This window comes from Vicugna pacos, chromosome 8, assembly GCF_048564905.1.
Source record: "Vicugna pacos chromosome 8, VicPac4, whole genome shotgun sequence".
Classification (NCBI taxonomy): domain Eukaryota; kingdom Metazoa; phylum Chordata; class Mammalia; order Artiodactyla; family Camelidae; genus Vicugna; species Vicugna pacos.
Genome location: NC_132994.1, coordinates 1,661,668 through 1,683,358, shown reverse-complemented (window position 1 = coordinate 1,683,358; position 21,691 = coordinate 1,661,668). Strand labels below are relative to the sequence as shown.

General features: G+C 36.1%; 1 protein-coding gene across 8 annotated transcripts in view; it reads left to right on the top strand.

Annotated features, from left to right (window-relative positions):
• Positions 1-21,691, top strand: part of RIMS1 (regulating synaptic membrane exocytosis 1) — a 447,505-nt gene that overhangs the window by 355,698 nt on the left and 70,116 nt on the right. For all 8 annotated transcript variants that reach the window (XM_072965473.1, XM_072965472.1, XM_072965475.1 and 5 more), the window contains 2 exons: positions 2,301-2,413; positions 8,025-8,191. In XM_072965473.1, coding sequence (XP_072821574.1) covers positions 2,301-2,413; positions 8,025-8,191 — 280 coding nt within the window. The remainder of the gene's footprint in view (positions 1-2,300; positions 2,414-8,024; positions 8,192-21,691) is intronic.

Sequence of the window (21,691 nt, the reverse complement as noted above, 5' to 3'; positions counted from 1 at the left end):
TTTGCTGGGGAGTCAAGGAAGTCTACTCATGATTTTGCAAAGAAACAAATTTTGGAGATTTTCTTTCTTTGACAGCTTACATGATAGTAATTTGCACATGTTCAAGGATAAGGATAGTATATTAGTCATTTTAGGGAGGTCAAAGTGAAATCATTTAAAACCATTTTAGGATACATTTTAGTTAGACAACCACTGCCTTCTTAATATTTAGTTTTGACTTTTGCAAAATACAGATTTAAGTTCAGCCACATCATAAGCTAAGAAACCCTATTTGAGGAAGTGACGTGCTAATCCTGGCGAGGTTCAGTCGCCAGGACTGTGTCAGACCACTTCAGGCTGTAGCTCTTGGGAAATCGTCTTTTCAGTGTTCGGTAACAGTCCTTCCTGAGAATGACATGATACCAAAGGTGAAGGTCACAAAGCTATGGGCTAATCAGTGTCAAGATTTTCTTAAAGTGAAATTAATGTCTTGCTGAGAATATTAAGCTAACATCATTTAAATTCACTTTTATCGCTAGTGGAGATGACTTGGAATTGCTTAAATCTTTAGCCGTAGAATGCTGCTGGTTAGAGTCCTTTGGGCTTTCTCACAGCCCCGAGCGAACCACCAAGCAAGTGCCCAGGGGCCCCACATCACAGGCAGAGGGCAGAGAACAGATCTGTGTACGTTTTCCCACTTGGTATATTGCTTTCTGTAAATACAACTCACGTTTTTCAATAGCTTTGCCACAATTCCCAGCTGCTCTCTAGTAGCATTTTGCTTTTAATACTTATTATGACTCCTTATATATTGTCAAGTAATTAATGCATTTCTGAGCTGCTTTTCTCAAGATTTCTATTGAACAATTCCTTCATCATAAGTCCTCGTTTACTATCCCTGAAGTCAGTATTTTCAAAGCAAGTGTGCATCATTGCTTAATTCCCGTAACTGTGACATTAGAAATTTAAATTGTCTATCTAATTTACTGAGTTTAAACAAAGCTAAACATCTAGTAATTTGGCCTTTAAAGTATGATTAAAACATTTACCCACATATTGCAAACCATGTATTTATCTCGTGGGCTATTAGTCTGTATTTGAACACACCAAAAAAGCTACAGATTTACTTAATTCTTACAATGGATGTCAGTGTCCTTTTATCAGAAATCACAGGCCATGTTTATTCATTGCAATGGAAAAAAATTGCCAGCAAGTATCTTTATGAACTCCTTGTAAGAGATGAAATCAGCAGCCAAGCCAATCAGATCTATCAGGGTTTCCATCATCCTTTAAATGATGGGGCCTTTCGGTAGATGTCCCAATGCATTTATCACAAACACTGTGGCTCTGGTCATGTTCATGTGTATGTACACACCTTAAAAATCATAGCTCTTGTTGGAGAGATTGAAGAGTCTGAAATTGGCAAAAGGTACATTGTGAAAAATAAACAGAGGCCTCACACACCACAGGTATATGTGCATGACTGATTCTTAGCTCTTCATCTGTAAAAACTAAGCGGTTTGGGATGGATTCTGGCTTAAAAGAACTCATCCTTGATGGAAGGCTGTGATTCTTCCCATCCCAACACTCTCACCTGCTACTTGGGAGCTTGATAAAGGCTTCCGTGGAATACACTTCTTTACATATTCTAAATTAAAGAGCTAACATTCAATACCACAGTTTCAAAAACTATGAATTTCATCTATGTGGTCACAGGCATAGCTGTCAAAAATAGAAAACTAATCTTTTCTCTCAGGGAGTCCCTTTTTTAAGATTGGCAAATACCCATGAAAAGCTGCTGGTAGAAATGAACGATTTCGTAAGAAGGCCTCAGAAAAGCAGACACTCTCCAGTTAAAACAGTTTTGGGGTGACTTCTGTGACAGAGGATGTTAAGCGGTGTGCAGTGCATGTAAATAAATGTGTGCGTACATGTGCGATGTGCTCAGTCTGCAGACTTGTTTTCTCTATATGTGTCCGTGCAACAACCAGCTGATTAAACAGAAGGCCTATTTTCACAATTAGATTTTGTTCCACATAGTCGTTTATGAACGGGGTGGAAATCATTTCCTGTCAGATGAAGGACTAGGCTCCCTTGCTTTTGTTACTAACACCTGTGCTCCCGTTCTGTGTGATCTGAGTCATGTTCATCTTTAGAGCCAGAGTGGCTCACATGGTACATCCTGCCTTTTGTTTATGAATCACGTTATTGCTAAATTTCATTTCCTTGAAGTCATATCAAAAGCATTGAAATCTTAAGCCATTCGGTTCCTCGAAGCTGCTTCCTGTGTTTTAATAGACTTCCATTGTGTGTTTTTGCAGCAAGCTTAGTAGTGGAGGAACGAACAAGACAGATGAAAATGAAAGTGCATCGATTTAAGCAGACAACAGGGTCTGGTTCTAGTCAAGAACTTGATCGCGAGCAGTATTCCAAGGTAAACCCAGCCATATCCAACTCGTAGTTTCCCTACTGAAAAATTACACTGTGTGTAGCAGGCAGGACAGGCAAGCACCGAGGAGTCCGAGAGCAGCTGTCGCTCACGTGGCGGTCCTGCATCGTACCCTCTCTCCTCATGGTGTTTTCACACGACACGACTTTGCTAAAATAGGATTCATTAACTTAGATTAAATGTTTTTCTGAAAACAAGATAAGAATACTTGGTATTAAAGTCAGTGATGGATTGTCAGTAGTCACCGTCACACAAATAAGCAAGGTACATCAAGCCATTTAATTGCTTGAAGATTGTTGAATATTGTAGTTAAAATATTAAGATACAGATGTATAGTCTTAAATACTATTTGAGGTTGATATTTCTATTGATATTTGTTAGTGAAGGACAGAAATTATGTGATGTGAGATTTCTTATCGATCTGTCTTTAGTTAAGAAAAGTAACTGATTTCAAACTCTTTGAAACTGAAATCCACACCATTTCAAGGAGCAATAAACATTTAATTTATATTTCAATATTGCTTTGTAAGGATGCAATAAGGAGTTAATAAATGCTAACTAGCATCTGATAATGTTAATTAAAATACACATAGAATTTTATACTTTGTAAAGCAATTTTAAATATATTATCTGGTTTATTTAAAAATATTTTTTTTCAAATACCACAAAAGGGGCAACAGCCACTATGGGACAAGCTGTGTTATAATTTGATGTCAAGAGCCCTTTGGGGAGTAATGATCTTTTAGAAATTCAAAATTAAATAAAAATTATACTACGTCAGTACTATAGCTTGTTATATGAACCTGGAAAACCTTATTTTTAAATGTTGGAGGTTGTTCGTTATATAGTCAGATATTCAGAGATTCATACCAAAAAAAAGGAGTGATTATGAAATTTGATTTGTCACCAGACCACCACAGAGTCATGTGTGTTGAACAGTCTGTCATTTTACGTCTTAGGTTAGATACAACCCCTGCAGAAGGGTTTCAAACTGGCCAAAGCCAGGGGTCACTGAGACTCAGTGAGGCCAAACTCTCTAGAAGTCTGAAACATATTAAAAAGTAAAGTCAGTAAAGAAAAAAAAGTCAGTAAGCAAAATATCTTGATGTTCCACAGAGTTGCTGGTTCCAGCCCCATGTAGTTTTTCTGTGGTTTGTTCTTTACTGTATTATCACTGAGTCAGCTGTTTGTCTGTCTTCTTGATGGACATCATTATCATTTTTTTGTTTCCTTTTCCCACAAATGCAGTAAGAATTAGGAAGCAGGGTAAGTTAGGTTTTCTTCCTGTGCTGTTGCATGTAGTTATTTTGGAAAGGTTCTATAAAACGGGAATGCTTCATTAAAGCTGAAAATGCCTTTTCGATTTCTTAGCATCATGTCAAAGGATGAGGTGGCATGGAGCAGCAGGGAGAGTTAGTGCCAGCGTAGGAAACAAGAAAGAGGTCAATGAAGAATCAGGGTGAAATACCGATAGCCTTTCTGAACTAGGACTCTAATCATTAAATCCATTGATCAAAAAAACTACAAAATGAAGTGCCCTACCTAGCAGTCTAAACCACCACTCACACATTTTCATAACAAATCAGAAGTGAATTTAGCTTGGTTGGGAGATTCCAAATTCTCTGATGGATAGAAATTTAGAACTTGAAAATACCTTGAAGTGATCTTCTATTCCAGCTCTCTGATTTACCAAACTTATGAAGACTGAGGCTCCTTCAGAAGAAAGGAGGTGATCTACTGAACTTAGCAAAGCCTTTCTGTTCAGGGTGGCCCAGGGACACCAGATCTGGAACTGAGGTTCCCCTTTGTTCTGCTTCTGACGTCACTGAAATGTACACATGACTCCAGTTTGACACAGAGGTTCTTCTACGGCTTTTAATTTGCACGCAGTTAAATTACCATATTCTACATTATATCATTTCTCCTCCTCTACACAGGCATCCTTTTTCTTTTTCTCTCACATTGCATTTGAATATTAAAAACTCATTACTTTCAGATACATTACTGTTGCTCTTATGGTATAAACTGACATCACCATATGACATAAGTAAAATTATTATAAATTATATTAATAAGTGTGAGATCAAAGATACGGTATCTTTAAAAACTTATAAGAATATAGGACAGGAAAAAAATACGTAAGATAAAATAGCAGACAATTAGCTTATTTTTAACTTTACATGTTAAGTAAAAGGTAAATATTCTCCACAATTCTAATATTCACATTATAGCTTAATGCTTATAATAAAAATTTTAAATAATTTCCACTAACAGTTTCAGTTAAACCTCTCTCATTTTTTTTCTCAATTTCTATCCTTTTACCTCATCCTGTTTTGGATTTACTCTACAAAGATTCATTTTTATTTGCATGGTTGAGAACCAGTATTTTCATAAATTTAATATATATTAAATTTTGAACTTTATTCCTTTACTGACTTGCTTCTAGTGTTCTAATCCGTTTGCCATTTTCAATGAAGCAATGCACCTTAGTTGAAATTCTGCTAAGTTAGAAATAGTTGACTGTTTTCAGAATATTTATTACCAAACACCAACAGAACTCGGTTGTCTTCAGGGCAAAGCATGACCAGACACATGTAGTATAATTCCTAAGATGTTTCAAACCTGGCATCTCCTTTAAAGTCTTAAATGAACCTAACTCCATCCTGAGTAAGGAATTAGCACTAATCTGGATTTTGATAAAACACAAATCTGCTTCCGTATTCTGGAAATGTGACACTGTGCAATTTTCCCATTGATGTTAGACACAGTCACATGCCTTGGTGATGGAGAGACATTCAGAGTTGGAGGGTGAATTTGCATGCAGGCTCTCACATTCTAAAGAGTTCTTATGTTCCCATAACCCAGGAACAGCAAGCAAGGTTGATGCGATGGGTTCCATCGGTAGCCACTGAATGTTCATTACTTACAAAAATAGCAGCCCTCCTCTCACACCAGTGACTTGTTTCCCTGCTCTGTGGTCAGTGTAACTTTCTCCTGAGGATGTTACATTTCTCAAAGTATAATTAATGGGTTTCCTTTAAAATATTTCATCGCTAAGTAGGAAATTTGACAAATTATGCTTGAGGAAAAGTCAATGTGATTAATTCAGACTTTTAGCAGATTTTGAAAATAAGTAGATATCGTAGTAAAAAGTGAATGTAAAAGCCTTTCACTTTTCTTCAAGTAGCCAGTGTGAACAAAACCGTGACCCTGTGTCTGAATGATGGATTTTTCTTTACCCCAATATAAGAAATTTTAATATGACACACAATCTTTTAAAATCTCTTGTTTTAGCACTTGGCTGGAATAGCAAAATTTATATACAAATAAAGTGAGGAAGAGAGGGGTAGGTATAGCTCAGTGGCAGAGCACGTGCTTAGCACACACGAGGTCCTGGGTTCAGTCCCCAGCACCTCCATTACAGAAAAAGAGAGAGAGAGGAAGAGATAGAAAAGGGGGATTTCTTCAGTTGGGGAAATAGTTCCATGTACACCCACATGTCCTTATGCTGTAGTCTACATTGCTTATTATTTGCCAAATATTAGAACATTTGTTCTGGTGGTCAGTACAATGCCAGAAAAATCTCCCACAGCTGGGTAAATTTTTATTGTATTAGAAACCAACTCATTCATAGTCTCTCATGGTCAAGCTATCATGTCAGTATTTGGAAACATTCTGATAATTACATAATTAGTTTCAGAAATAAGTAATATAGAAATTATGTTTGTACCCCAGTAATAGTATTAAAATCACATTCCACTATGTGTGCATATTAAATTTTTACATCTATTCTGTAAATAAAAAACAGTTCTGATTGAAATGAATCCTCTCAGTCAGCATCCTGCTATCAGATATGACAGAATTTGTTGGGAAACCGTTAACACGTTACTTTGAATACATTGTCTTAAATAATATTAATTTTAGGTCAAACTTGAAGTTACATAAATAGCTCAGTTCTGAACATAATAACAAATATGGATTTCCTTTTGGATTATTTAGCATATATGCCTTTCAAAAACAAATCAGACAATTATGAAAAAATTCTTTGGAAAGATAATTCTATGGATATTCTATAAATTTGGAATTGTTTTCACACTTGTTGTGAAATTCTTTGCCTAACAGCTACAAGTGAGAGGTGAAAAATTAACATTTTAATACCTTAAGCCTGAACTATTCTCATTTGAAGGATTATGAAATAAACATGACCCTTCCTCTAGGAGTTTTTTTAAAAAACATTATTGTCTTGTAGTCCTTTTGTATATACAGATCCACATTTTAGCATCGTTTCATTTAGTATTCTTTATCAAGACAACTGCATATACAAAATTTTAGAAAGTATTTACATCATTTTAGATTTATTAAAGCTCATGGAGGACAGAGGATAGGTGAGCTTTTCTACAAATTTAACAAACTTTTGATATTTTCACACCTTAGCGCATAAGTGCAAAATTAAATTGCTTGATATGAAACTTAAATACCCAGTGTTTGGTCATATGTTCCTTTTAGTTATATGTTCTTTTATTTTATGTAAGAAGTTATATTATCTTACCTTCCAGTATCTAACAATAGAAAATCAATTATATATTCGTTATTTATAAATTGCATACACTAGTATAACCTTACTATTTATTATGACTAAAACATATATAAAAATAATACAGACAATATAAAACTATTCACTGTGTCATACATTGCAATAAGAGAGTGCAGCAAAAAGAAGAGTGGATTAACTGCTTTGACACCTTTGCAAGTTGTAATCTTTTACCTAATGATTTCTAAGACATTTATCTTTAGTATTAATTTAGTAATGGATGACAATGAATATTAAACTATAAAGACACACTTAAATATAAGAGGTAGTGTATATTGAAATTTTAATAGGAATCCCATTTTTTTGCTTTCAAAACTTGGTGGAATCTTTTTTTTTTTTTTGAGTCATTTTTTAACTTCAAGTCTTTGTTGAATAGTTAAATCTGAAAATGACTAATTACACCATGATAGAAAGTCAAAGTCCAGTTTTTTCTTCCACTGCTGTCCTTATCTCTGGCACAGCCTTTAATATCAGCCTTTTTTGTAGAGAGTTATATTTTTGGATGAAATTTCAAGTGTGATGTCTAGAGTAGGGAAAGTGTGTAGGGAAACTGAGTGTACGTTTTAGAAAGACTCAGGAGGCACAGGCAGACAGAAACAGTCTGTACCATGGATAGTGTAGAAGATGAGTAGAATTTGTAGCCAATAATGAAAACCACAGCAAGAAAAAATAAATTGATATACTAGAAAAAAATAATACAATTTTGATGTTTTGACACTTGTGTAAATAAGTTCTGCAATGATTTTACACCTAAGCATTTACATTTTTGAGTCTTTTATACTTCAGTCCTTATAAGCCACTTCTTACCATTCAAAGGATGTGGGATTTTTGTATTGGAAATCATGGACTGCATTTAGTGTTTGGATGATTGGAGGTCCCACCCCTGTTTTTATGAAGGGGCACTTTGACTTGACGTGGGCAAAGCCGTCGTGAACTTCGCCGTGTATGTCTCTGTGGTCCATGATCTGATGATGGAGCTCACGCTTTCTTGTTTTTAATCTTTAGTATAACATTCATAAAGATCAGTACAGAAGCTGTGATAACGTCTCTGCCAAGTCATCAGATAGTGATGTCAGCGATGTGTCCGCCGTTTCCCGAACCAGCAGTGCCTCCCGCCTCAGCAGTACAAGCTTCATGTCTGAGCAGTCTGAGCGCCCCCGGGGTAGGATCAGGTGAGTGGGCAATGCTGTTTGTACAAATCAGGCCTTCATCCGCGGGATGCAAATGCACCTAGCTTCATGAATATTCTTGCTAAACTACCGTTCAGTTCAAGCTGCAAAACATTGCATTAAAATAACTGGGACTAGCGTGGGTTGAGAAGTTACTAACTATTGTGTAATATTGCCTAGACTGTTGGGTACCATCTACTATCAGGTATAATTTATAACTGTTGTCATAATTCTGGAGATGGCTCCAAGTCACAGTCACAGGAGTTTCTTCTAAGATGATTAAATCCACACAGTGTTCTGTGGACCACAAAGTCCAGTGTCAGAAAGCTCTCTCCATGAAGGGCCATGTAGTAAACATTTCAGGCTATGCAGGACAGTCTCTTTTCCAACTACTTTTCAGTGTCATTGTGGTACAGAAACTGCAGACAAGTGAGCATAGTTGTATTCCAGTACAATTTTATTTGTAAAAAAAAAACAAAAAACAGAAAGCAGGCTGTGTTTCCCCATGGGCCGCATTGTGCTGGTCTCTTCTTTAATCCCAAAGCAGTTGGTCTGCCTTCAGATGGACATGATAACAAAATACGCATCCCTATTTTACATTATGTGTGTGATAAAAAATTTGCATGAAGTTTGCTTAAATAATTCTGCTGAAGAGAAAAGACCTCAGGTATCCAATCCTGCCCTAAGCAAAGCAGACTCAATATGGACAGGGGGTATTTTATATTTGTTCTTAATGAGTTTTCAGAAATAGAAGTTTCACTGAAGGAGTTTTGTGGTTGATGAGAGATCCAAGAGATAAAAATGCTCAAAATAGGAACAATTATCTTTCTAATAATCTGGAAATCTAATATTATTGCACATTTTGATGTTTTAGAATAAAATGTATCTTAGAGCTTTCCATCTTCCTGGGTTTTTCTGCACCTACCTCATACGTTGGAGCCGATTGAGAACACTTATCTTACTGTTAATTAACAATGACATTCTCTGAGACTCTACATGAGCAAGTCCAATCAATAAATACATTAATAGAAAAAAAAAGGTTTTATCTCTACTTCTAATGTTCTCAGCATCCGGTCCTAACAATATTAAGTTCTCTAAAATTAAAGGAAGAATTAAAAGACCTAAGTATGTAGCCACATTAAGCTGTTGGGATAAAGAGGTAAAAATTATTCTAATTGATTCCTTTTTACTGAAATATTTTTAAGATATTATTTCAAAACCTATTCAATTTAGCAAGAATATTGATACGTAGGGTTTAAACGAAGACCTTTTGCTTTTAATTACTGAAAGCAGTTTACTAATAGTTACAAAACCGTAAAGCTTAAAGCAATTTTGTTTATGTTCTATGCTATAAAGTATGATGATTTAATTGAACATTTATTACTAACCAACTGTGAAAACAATATATGGGTCCATTGTCATTCTCTTGAAGTTTCAGGAAAATGGATTCTTCAAAAATTAATCGTCAGGAAAAATTTGGCTACATGATTTTTGAGGAAGAAAGTAAAGAATAGAAAACTTTTAGGCAGCTCAACAAGGAACTAGAATCTACCTGGGAGTGTACTGGAGCCAAGGTTACTCTGTGGGAAATTGAAGGTGATGGGGAGGAGGGCAGACCTGAAAGGATACAAATAAATTTCTTAATGACGAATCCGTTTTCTCTGGGCGTTTCCCTGTTTTCAGCTCCCCTTTCTCTTCTTTGTAGTTTCGATCACATCTGAGCTGAGAGTTATCTTTATGTAAGTGGATGACATTGGTTTAGGCAGCAAAGCTAATGGCTAAATAAGTTTCCCCCGAAACTAACATAAAGAAGCATATTTCCTGTAGTCCCGTACTTTAGGTCCGGGATTCTTCATACGTGGTGCATATTTGATTTTTTAGAACATTTAGGAGGAATAAAGAAGGTGCAGTGAGATATGGGAAAGGACCAGCCTTTCTTCTGACATTCAGAGCCCAGTTATATGTTTATGTACATTCTTCTCCCTGAATATCCTCATAGGCAGGCATGCATGAGCGCGCGCGCGCGCGCACACACACACACACACACACACACACACACACACACACACACACAGAGGTATGCCATGTCTACTATCAACCATGTGGTAAAAACCTAAGAGAAGGGTTTGTAATGGAAAAAAAAAAGAACAAAATGACATCAGAGGGTTGCAGGCTTTTCTGCCTTAAATATTCCCTATTCCCATAAAACTGTGAGTAATGATTATTCTCAATATATGACTGCTTCTTATTTCTTTTTTTTAATAACTAACACCTGCCTAAGTTTTAAAATTCTGTTTATTCAAACTCATGGTTAAAAGATGAAAAATCTGATCAGTATGATAGTAGACGTATTTATATTTCATAACTGGTAGCAGCCAATTCTCCAATGAAGACATACAAATAGCCAATGAAAAATTGCTCAGTATTGCTGATTATCAGAGAAATGCAACGCAAAACTACAATGAGGTATCACCTCATACCAGACATCATTTAAGAGTCCACAAAGGATAAATGCTGGGGAGGGTGTAGAGAAAAGAGAACCCTCCTATGCTGTTGGTAGGAATGTAGTTTGGTGTAGCCATTATGTAAAATAGTTGGAGATTCCTTAAAAAACTAGAAATAGACTTACCATATGATGCAGCAATCCCACTCCTGGGCATATATCCAGAGGGAACTCTAATTAAAAAAGACACATGCACCCCAATGTTCACAGCAGCACTATTTACAATAGCCAAGACATGGAAACAAGCTAAATGTCCATTGACAGATGACTGGGTTAGGACATTGTGGGGGGAGTGTGTGTGTGTGTGTTGATTTCTGTTTTGATACGATCACTAACCAGTAAAAGAACTGCAGTAAGTACACAGCTTCTGCAGAACTTAATTTATTTTCCTGTTTAACGGTTCACTCACTCATCCATTCATTCACCAGCCATTTATTGAGCACCTATTACATTGAGGGACCACACTTGGTACCCACTATATGCTGCAAAGCAAAACGGACGTGATCCCTCGCTCTGTGGTTTTAAATGACTCTTAATATATATGAAACTTTATTATGTGTGTATTCATCTGAAAAATGAGAACCATATCCACCACTTGCACCCCACAGGAGTGAGTGAGAAAAAGTGATGAGTGTGTCAGATTGCCCTCGATGCAGAGTTACACTGTATGATTGTAGCTCAGTTTCTTCCTACAAGATGTGAATATTCAGTGAGTTACTCTGAACTTTTTAAAGTTATCCCTAACGTGTCTTAGAGGCAGGTGGCCACCACGGTGTATGACACAACACCTTTCAAAATCTGGATTTTATTATTCATGCTTAATTTTTCCACCTCGCTTTATGATTTATGATGAGCGGGATGAATGTAAGTGTTGGTTTGGAGAAGTTCAGTTTCATTAGCATGAAGGTTTTCAGGTCATACTCTCAATTGCAGGTGTTCGAATGAACATTACTACCTCTGCATGTTCCCGCGTACACATATACATGTTTGAAACAGAAGAAGAAATAAAAGATGAAGAGAAGACTTAGAGAGCAGGGCTCACGCTTAATCCTTCCACTAGAGCAGTTTTACAAGTAGTTGTTTCATCCACTGAAGACTCATTAAAAATATTATTTTAAAAAAAGTAAAGAGTCCCAGTCTATCCCTTCCCACCCTCCACCCCCCTGGTAACCACAAGTCTGTATTCTCTGTGAGTCTATTTCTGTCCTGTATTTATGCTTTGTTTTTGTTTGTTTGTTTGTTTGTTTTTGTTTTTGTTTTTTAGATTCCACATATGAGCGATCTCATATGGTATTTTTCTTTCTCTTTCTGACTTACTTCACTTAGAATGACGTTCTCCAGGAGCATCCATGTTGCTGCAAATGGCGTTATGTTGTCAGTTTTTATGGCTGAGTAGTATTCCATTGTATAAATATACCACCTCTTCTTTATCCAGTCACCTGTTGATGGACATTTAGGCTGTTTCCATGTTTTGGCTATTGTAAATAGTGCTGCTATGAACATTGGGTTAAAATTGTAGAATAGATAAACAAGATTACACTGTATAGCACAGGGAAATATACACAAAATGTTATGATAACTCACAGAGAAAAAAAATGTGACAATGAGTGTGTATATGTCCATGAATGACTGAAAAATTGTGCTGAACACTGGAATTTGACACAACATTGTAAAATGATTATAAATCAATAAAAAATGTTAAAAAAAAAAAGTAAAGAGGACAGATCACTGCCTTAGAAGCAAATTGTAAACCAAGCTATGTGGCACAGCAAATTCTGGCGCAATGATGTGCAGGAAAAAAATTAAAATATGAGATCCAGTTCTAATTCTTTAGCTATTAAGTATTCTGAACTCAGATAAGTACCTTGATTTGGCCGACAGTTTTTATATTATGTTGGCAAGTCTTTGGTATAATACAGTGAGGAAAAAGCTCTAATTTCAAAGAAAAAGAAAACTTGCAGACTGTTTGGTTTCTATCAGGTTATTGGTCCATTTTCCCACAGCACATTTTGTGTCTTAATCATGCGCTTGATGTATGAAATAGAAGAGGTACTTGTGATTGCTTTAAGCATGTTAGCTTTACATAGTATAATAACAGTCTGTCCAAAGGAATATATTTTATTTTCAAATTCATGGCTTCAGCACATAGTAAACAGACTTCATTCTACGCTTGGTATATGTTAAATTTACAACAATAAGGTAAAAAATTTAAAAGGCTTTTTTATTTTTCTAGAAAATCATCATGTAGAGCTGTCTTTCTTTACTCATTTTAAAATATGGTTACCTTGATTTTAGAGGCCATCCTAAAGCATCGACACTATAGCCAAATCTGTATTGATCAACACTTGCTTATTGAATACATACGTCATGTCCCATATAGTGAATCAAGAAACTGTAGACCCATAGAACTTGAAAGATTCTCAAGAGACCATATATGCTGGCTTCCTATAATTAGTGGAAACATTTTCTAAGTTATCTGAATCATCCAGAATAATTGGTGGTCTTCTTTGTTCCTTTATAAACAAAAACAGCAGGTATATCAAGAAATCATTTGTGTGTGTCCGTCTTCAGTTTTATGATATGATTTTGTCATCTGTGACTCATTTATACTCTCTTATGGTTCAGATGACATGATATGAGAGATTACTTTCTAATGTTTCAGTGTTCACTGAATATTGTACACCAGTGTGTCTGTGTGTGTACATAAATACTTAGTTGAATTTATAACAGACTGGAAATACATGACGATATACATATTTTTTAATTTTATTTTTAATTGGAGTGTAGTTGATTTATAGTGTTAGTTTCAGGTGTGCAGTAAAGTATTTCAGTTATACATATATATAAAATTATTTTTCAAATTCTTTCCCATTAGAGCTTATTACTAGAAGTTGAATACAGTTCCCTGTGCTATATAGTAGATCCTTGTTGTTTATCTGTTTTATATTCAGTAGTTTGTATCCGTTAATCCCAAACTCCTAATTTATCCTTTCCCCCCTTTCCCCTTTGGTAACTATAGTTTGTTTATGATATTACTTTTATGTGGAATTTTTTAAAAATACAAATTTTATTTTAAAAACAAGTATATCTATTTTTAACTGATCATTTGTAATCATTAAGATCCCTAAAATGATTCTTAGAACAAACATAAACAAAACATTGGCTTATTTAATATTTGAACAGAGTAAGTATATTTTTTCTACCCCATTTCCCACCTAGTTCCCAAATCAAAAAGCTGGAAGGCACACTAGTTTTTAACTCTCCCTCAAGCCTCCTTCTAACGCATTATTCCTCAATCTTTTCATCGTTATCAACCCCCTAAGGGGACTTTTGGATGTTCTTTTCCTATAGCCCTCCCTACCTGACATTTGAATAACACAGGTGTCCTGTACTGTTTATCCACTGTGGCCCCTTAGGGGACCACGACCGCTGTGTTATCTAGGATCTTCTCACCCCTCTTATCTTCACCAAGAACCAATTACCACCTTTGGGAGCACATCACTCTCACTGAGAATTTGTGCTCAAATGAGTCATCAAGTCATATTGATTTTATGTCCCAAATCGAGCTCCTGATCAGAGACTGAAGATGACAGAGAACAGATGCTTTCATTCCTCTCTCACTGCCAACTGAAAACTACCCAAAATTTGGTAGGAAAGGGACTAAAAATTTCATCTACCATGAAACTAGGAGACCAACTACATCTTTAAATGATATAAGCTATAGAAAACAGCCTTCAAATTTAGTGATGTCTGGACTAAAATGAGGAGAGATACCTAGACTAGATGCGGACATGTTCAGCTCTTGAATCGAATTTAAAGTTCTCTAAAATAAATCCCTCAGCCTTGAAAAGCCCCATCAGAAATGTCCACCCCGGAGCCTGTGAGAACTAGATGCAGGGATGCTCTAGATGCAGAACATCCTGAAAGCACGTCTTATGCCTCACAGTGCCAGTGACCTCTGTACGGAGAAGTCTTGCTAGTCCCGTTCTGTGGAACAGGGGTGCATTGGGGGCTGTTTAGAAAATAGAGGTTGATGGATGTTTTCAGCAGAGACCTGGAATCCATTTTTACAAACTGAGTGATGATTCTAAAACTAAAAATATACAAAAAACCAAAAACCCTAATAGCATATTTAATAGGTGGGTTTAATGGCACCTTAGAAACAACAGAATTGAGAATTAGTGAGCTGGTCTGGGGAAAGTATATAAATTGACACACGGAAAAGAGGGGGAGAAATTGCAGGACGACAGGAGACATGTGGGATGAGGAGGAAAAGTGTGTCTGTCACTGGAGTCCCAGAGGGAGAGGAAGTGGCAGGAACAATACCTGAATCCTGGGGGACTGGCTGAGAATTTTCCAAAAGTGATGAAATACATCAAAATATAAATCCAAAAACCTTTCAAATTCCTAAGATATGTGAAAAGAAAAAAAAATTAGCAATATCATGATCAGAGTACCGAAAACTAAAGAAAGAAAACATTTCTTAGAAGAATCCAAATCTGGTCCATTGTCTATTTTTGTGAATAAAGGTTTATTAGGACACATTTGTGTCCCTTTGATTAAATATTATCTGTGACTGTTTCTCCACCTCAACATCAGAGTTGAGTAGTTGCAACAGAGACAGTGTGGACCACAAAGCCTAAAATATTTACTCTTTGGCCTTTACAAAATCAATTTGCCTCATCCTGGTGTGGGTGAAATCTACAAATTCCCTGAAAAGCACAACTTACTAAAAACAACATAAGAAGGAATAAAAACTCTGAAGAGTCCTGTTACCGGTTTTTTATTTTGTTTTATTTTATTGAGTTATAGTCAGTTTACAATGTTGTGTCAATTTCCAGTGTAGAGCACAATTTTTCAGTCATACATGAACATACGTATATTCATTGTCACATTCTTCTTCAGCATGAGCTACCACAAGATCTTGTATATATTTCCCTGTGCTATGCGGTATAATCTTGTTTATCTATTCTATATATACCTGTCAGTATATACAAATTTCAACCTCCCAGTCGGTCCCTTCCCACCCCCCCAACCCCCGGCAACCATGAGTTTGTATTCTACGTCTATGTGTCTGTTTCTATTTTATATTTAAGTACATTTGTCTTCTTCTTCTTTTTTTTTTTTTTAGACTCTTCATATAAGTGATCTCATATGGTATTTTTCTTTCTCTTTCTGGCTTACTTCACTTAGAATGACATTCCCCAGGGACATCCATGTTGCTGCAAATGGCATTGTGTTGTCATTTTTTATGGCTGAGTAGTATTCAATTCTATAAATACACCACATCTTCTTTATCCAATCATCTGTCAAAGGACATTTAGGCTGTCTCCATGTCTTGGCTATTGTAAATAGTGCTGCTATGAACACTGGGGTGCAGGTGTCTTTTTGAAGTAGGGTTCCTTCTGGATGTATGCCCAGGAGTGGGATTACTGGGTCATATGGTAAGTCTTTTGAGAAATCCCCATACTGTTTTCCATAGTGGCTGCACCAAACTGCTTTCCCACCAACAGTGTAGGAGGGTTCCCTTTTCTCCACAGCCTCTCTAGCATTTGTCATTTGTGGACTTTTGAATGATGGCCATTCTGACTGGTATGAGGTGATACTTCATTGTAGTTTTGATTTGTGTTTCTCTGATAATTAGCATCACTGAGCATTTTTTCATGTGCCTATTGATCATTTGTGTGTCTTACTTGGAGAATTGCTTGTTTAAGTCTTCTGCCCACTTTTGGATGGGGTTGTTTGTTTTTTTCTTATTAAGTTGTATGAGCTACCTATATATTCTGGAGATCAAGCCTCTATCAGTTTCAACTTTTGCAAAAATTTTCTCCCATTCCATAGGTTGTCTTTTTGTTTTACTTATGGTTTCCTTTGCTATGCAGAAGCTTGTAAGTTTCATTAGGTCCCATTTGTTTACTCTTGCTTTTATTTCTATTGCTTGGATAGACTGCCCTAGGAGAACATTGCTGAGATGTATGTGAGATAATGTTTTGCCTATATTTTCTTCTAGGAGGTTTATTGTATCTTGTCTTATGTTTAAGTCTTTGATCCATTTTGAGTTTATTTTTGTGTATGGTGTAAGAGAGTGTTCTAGCTTCATTGTTTTACATGCTGCTGTCCAGTTTTCCCAACACCATTTGCTGAAGACACTGTCTTTATTCCATTGTATGTTCTTGCCTTCTTTGTCGAAGATTAGTTGAGCAAAAGTTTGTGGGTTCATTTCGGGGCTCTCTCTTCTGTTCCATTGGTCCATATGTCTGTTTTTGTACCAATACCATGCTGTCTTGTTGACTGTAGCTCTGTAGCATTGTCTGAAGTCTGGGAGGGTTATTTCTCCAGCCTCTTTCCTTTTCTTCAGTAATGCTTTGGCAATTCTGGGTCTTTTGTGGTTCCATATAAATTTTATTATGAGTTGTTCTAGTTCTGTGAAATATATTCTGGATAATTTGATAGGGATTGCATTAAATCTGTAGATTGCCTTGGGCAATATGACCATTTTAACAATATTGATTCTTCCAATCCAGGAGCATGGGATACCTTCCCATTTTTTTAAGTCTTTAATTTCTTTAATGAGTGTTTTATATTCTCCATGTATAAGTCTTTTACCTCCTTGGTTAGATTTATTCCTAGGTATTTTACTATTTTGGGTGCTATTTTAAAAGGGATTGTTTCTTTACTTTCTTTTCCTGTTGATTCATTGTTAGTGTAAAGAAATGCAACTGATTTTTGTACATTAATCTTGTAACCTGCTACCTTGCTGAATTCTTTTATTTAGTTCTAGTAGTTTTTGTGTGGACCTTTTAGGCTTTTCTATATTTAGTATGTCATCTGCATATAGTGACCATTTTACTTCTTCTTTCTCAATTTGGATCCCCTTTATTTCTTTTTCTTGCCCAATTGCCGTGATTAGGGCTTCCAAGACTATGTTGAATAGAAGTGGTGAGAGTGGACAGCCTTATCTCATCCCAGGTTTTAGAGGAAAGGTTTTCAGTTTTTCACTGTTGATTACTATGCTGGCTGTAGGTTTGTCATAAATAGCTTTTATTATGTTGAGATATGTGCCCTCTATACCCGCTTTGGTGAGAGTTTTTGTTGTAAATCGGTGTTGAATTTTATCAAATGCTTTTTCTTCATCACTGAGATGATCATGTGGTTCTTGTCCTTTCTCTTGTTGATGTGATGTATTACATTGATTGATTTGTGCATGTTGAACCACCCTTGTGTCCCTGGGATGAACCCAACTGGATCATAATGTATAATCTTTTTTATGTGCTGTTGGATTCTATTTGCCAATATTTTGGTAAGGATTTTTTCATCTATGTTCATCTGATATTGGTCTGTAATTCTCTTTTTTGGTAGTGTCTTTGCTTGGTTTTGGTATCAGGGTGATGGTGGCTTCATAGAATGAGTTTGGGAATACTCCCTCCTTTTCAATCTACTGGAAGAGTTTGAGAAGGACTGGTATGAGTTTTTCTTTGTATGTTTGGTAGAATTCCCCAGTGAAGCCGTCTGGTCCTGGACTTTTTTAAAGATGAGCTTATAGTTGTTTCAAATTTTCCCACAAGGGAAACTGCTGACTCAGGTGATTCACTGGTAAATTATGCCAAATATTTAAAGAATAAATGTTCTCAGTCTTATGCAGTTTTTCCAGAGAGTAAAAAGGAGTAATACTTCCAAACTCTCTCTGGGAGGCAAGCCTCTACTTGATAAATTTGGGAAGGACGTGATGGGAATATTACAGGCCAAAACCTCTCATTAAAATAGACAAAAGACAATAGGAAAATTTTAGCAAGTTGAATTCAAATAGAGACCACTTTTTAAAATTCCATCTGTGGGTTTTTTAGACATTTTTTAATAGCAGGGTGTTTGTTCCACCTCAGTGGGATCTCCCTGGAGACTCCTGTTCCCTGTGGGGGGGGGGGACTGAGCCAGGCTGGACATGGTCACTGTCACCCCATGTCAGTGTTGCCATGAGTGGGCGTGGCTCCAGCATTGTTTGGTCACAGGGAGATTTCTGGTCTCTGGCACAGGGTGATCTGTCTGTCCATCTGTCTGTCTCTATCCATCCATCTATCTCTATATGAGAGAGAGAGAGAGAGAAATTCTGAGAGAGAGAATGAGAATACATTATGAAGAGGACAGTTTTGTTCTGTAAATGTTGGACTGGTTTGAAATTCTGTGTAATCCATTAGAGAAAGAAAGAAGGAAATCATATGATCATCTCAGCATCTCAGTAGATACAGGAAAAATATTTTATAAAATTCATGACACATATAATAAAATAAGTTAGCAAACTAAAAGAGAATTTTCTTAAAATAATAAAGGTTATCTACAGTCACCCTACAAGAAGCATCACATTTAATAGTGAAACACAGAACACTGTCCCTCTGTGTTCACTGAGGCCACTCTCCCAACTTCTAATCGGCATTATTCAGATGGTCCAGTGTTGGACCTGGCAGTGTAGCGATACAATAAGAAAAAATAAATAAAAGCAGGAAGATTGCACAGCTTGTATGATTGTGAGTATAAAAAACTCAAAGGAATCTACAACACAGCATTAGAATTAATACATGAATTTAACAAAGTCACTGGATGCAAGGTCTATATATAAAAGTCAATTCTATTTTGATGTGCCAGCAACCAACATTAGGAAATGAAATTTATAAAATGCCGTCAATACAATATAATCAGAAATATGAAACACCTAGGAATAAGTGTAATACCTAAGTAAACTAGCTAGGAATAAACTACATAAGTTGGAGTAAATTAACAAAGTGCAAGTCCTCAGTAGGAAGACTACTTAGAGCCTCATTTATAAATCCACATATGTGTATAAGAGGGAAAGTCAGCAAGGATTGCACAGAGGCAGTGACTTCGGAAGGTCTGGCCTCCTTGAAGGGATTGAATATAAATAGTGAACTAACCTGAGAGCACCCCTCAGTTCTAACAGGTGCCTCCTCTCAGGGCAGGTCCGCTAGATGCATTCAGTGGGTGTCTGATGCCCTCTTGGTTATGAGTCATCAGACCTTGTGGTTTAGCTCCTGGGAATTTCGAGATGGGCACCTGGGAGTGGTCTCTTGAGCATCAGGTTCCTTTTGTATTTGCCACTTGTGAGTAGTAACTTCTGTTTTGATCCAAACTTACGTGCAGGACTCAAATAATTTGGATTGACTTTCAGCATTTTTGTAAAGAGCGTTGAGAATTTATGTGCACCACAGCCATCTTTGAATAGGCCTTAAATTGCTTGCCCCTTTTTAGGCTTACTGTGGAGTCATGGTAGACCTCTAGATTGTTTTAGTGTATTAAATATACAGAAATTGGTTACAATTGTTTTTAAGCTAAATTTGTCATTAATTTAAGAGTGGGGATCATTTTTACATAGTACATCATATGCTTTTCCTGAAAGCATCCTTACTTTCTGAAAATGAAAAGATATTTCAGGCCCACATTTTTTCATTTTATTCCAAAGTTTTATGCCAGCCACATTACATTAGAATAATGAGCCAAAATCTGGCCCCAGGTTTGATTTCTTATATGAAGGGGGAGGGAAATAGCTCAGTGGTAGAGCACATGCTTAGCATGCATGAGGTCCTGGGTTCAATCACCAGTACCTCCATTTAAAAAAAGATGGAGTATGATTTCTTATATGATTGATCCCTTGTGTGTATTTAGGTAGTACAAAGTCTTTTTAGTCTATTTTAGGGAAAGTGAGCTCATGTCGCTTTAATTTTATTAATCTTAAAACAAATCGTGCTTGAAATGAGTTTCTGAATTGTCTCTCAACATAATTTAACTGATTTGACAATGCACACTAGTCTGTACTTTACCATCTATGGAATTTGTGTGTATTTTACAGTTGCTGGCACGTCATAGTTTAATTAGCATTATTCTTTCTTAAAGATACATAAAACAATGATGTAGCTTAATATTGATAGCATCTTTGATTTGATTAAAGGCATATAGATTATCCTACCCCCTTTGCCATTTTGTGGTAAGGCGTAGCGCACCAAGTCGTATGTGTAAGTCTCAAGGTAAGGCAAAGCAATAGCACCACCAGACTTTATTTACGGTACCTATGGATATGAGGTCCCCCCAATTCTGCTGATTCAGCATATGACCTCCTTTGTTACCTGTGGTTCTAGGATCCTGTAAGCCATAGAGCACTTACTAGACCAGGTGTCTGTGCAGGTCGTAATAGGGATTGAGTCTGCCATGAGGTACAGCTCTTGTTCCTTAATGGTAATTGCCCTTCCTGATGAAATGAAATTTGTTCTCAGCTAAATATTTAAGATCAATTCGTCACTGTAACAGAAAACCAAATTCTTTTTGTTTTGTTTAAGTTTTATTTTATTGAGTTATAGTCAGTTTACAATGCTGTGTCAATTTCCAGGGTAGAGCACGATTATTCAGTTATACATGAATATACATATATTCATTGTCACATTCTTTTTCACAAATGAGCTACCACAAGATCTTGTATATATTTCCCTGTGCTATACAGTATAATCTTGTTATCTATTCTACATATACCTGTCAGTATCTACAAATTTTGAACTCCCAGCCTGTCCCTTCCCACCCCCCACCCCGGCAACCACAAGTTTGTCTATGAGTCTGTTTCTGTTTTTGTATTTATGTTCGTTTGTCTTTTTCTTTTCTTTTCTTTAGATTCCATACATGAGACAGAAAACCAAATTCTAATCTTGCATTAATTTACTATTTATCAGTAAATTGTTCATAGATCTTTCTTATTATATGATGAATATTTCTATCATATAGAGACAGTTGGTCAAAGTTTTATTTTTTGGCTCTTTTGACTTACTGTTTACAACTACAATAAACCAGGGTAACTAATTCACTTTCTGTAAACCCTGTACAGTTTTTCACCCAAGTTCTCTCTTTTACTATCCTCATTCATATTCCATGTATTTTATTGTAAAAAAGTGATTTCCTTCTTCTCCTTTGATAAATAAAAACACATCTATTACTTTGTATATGTACTA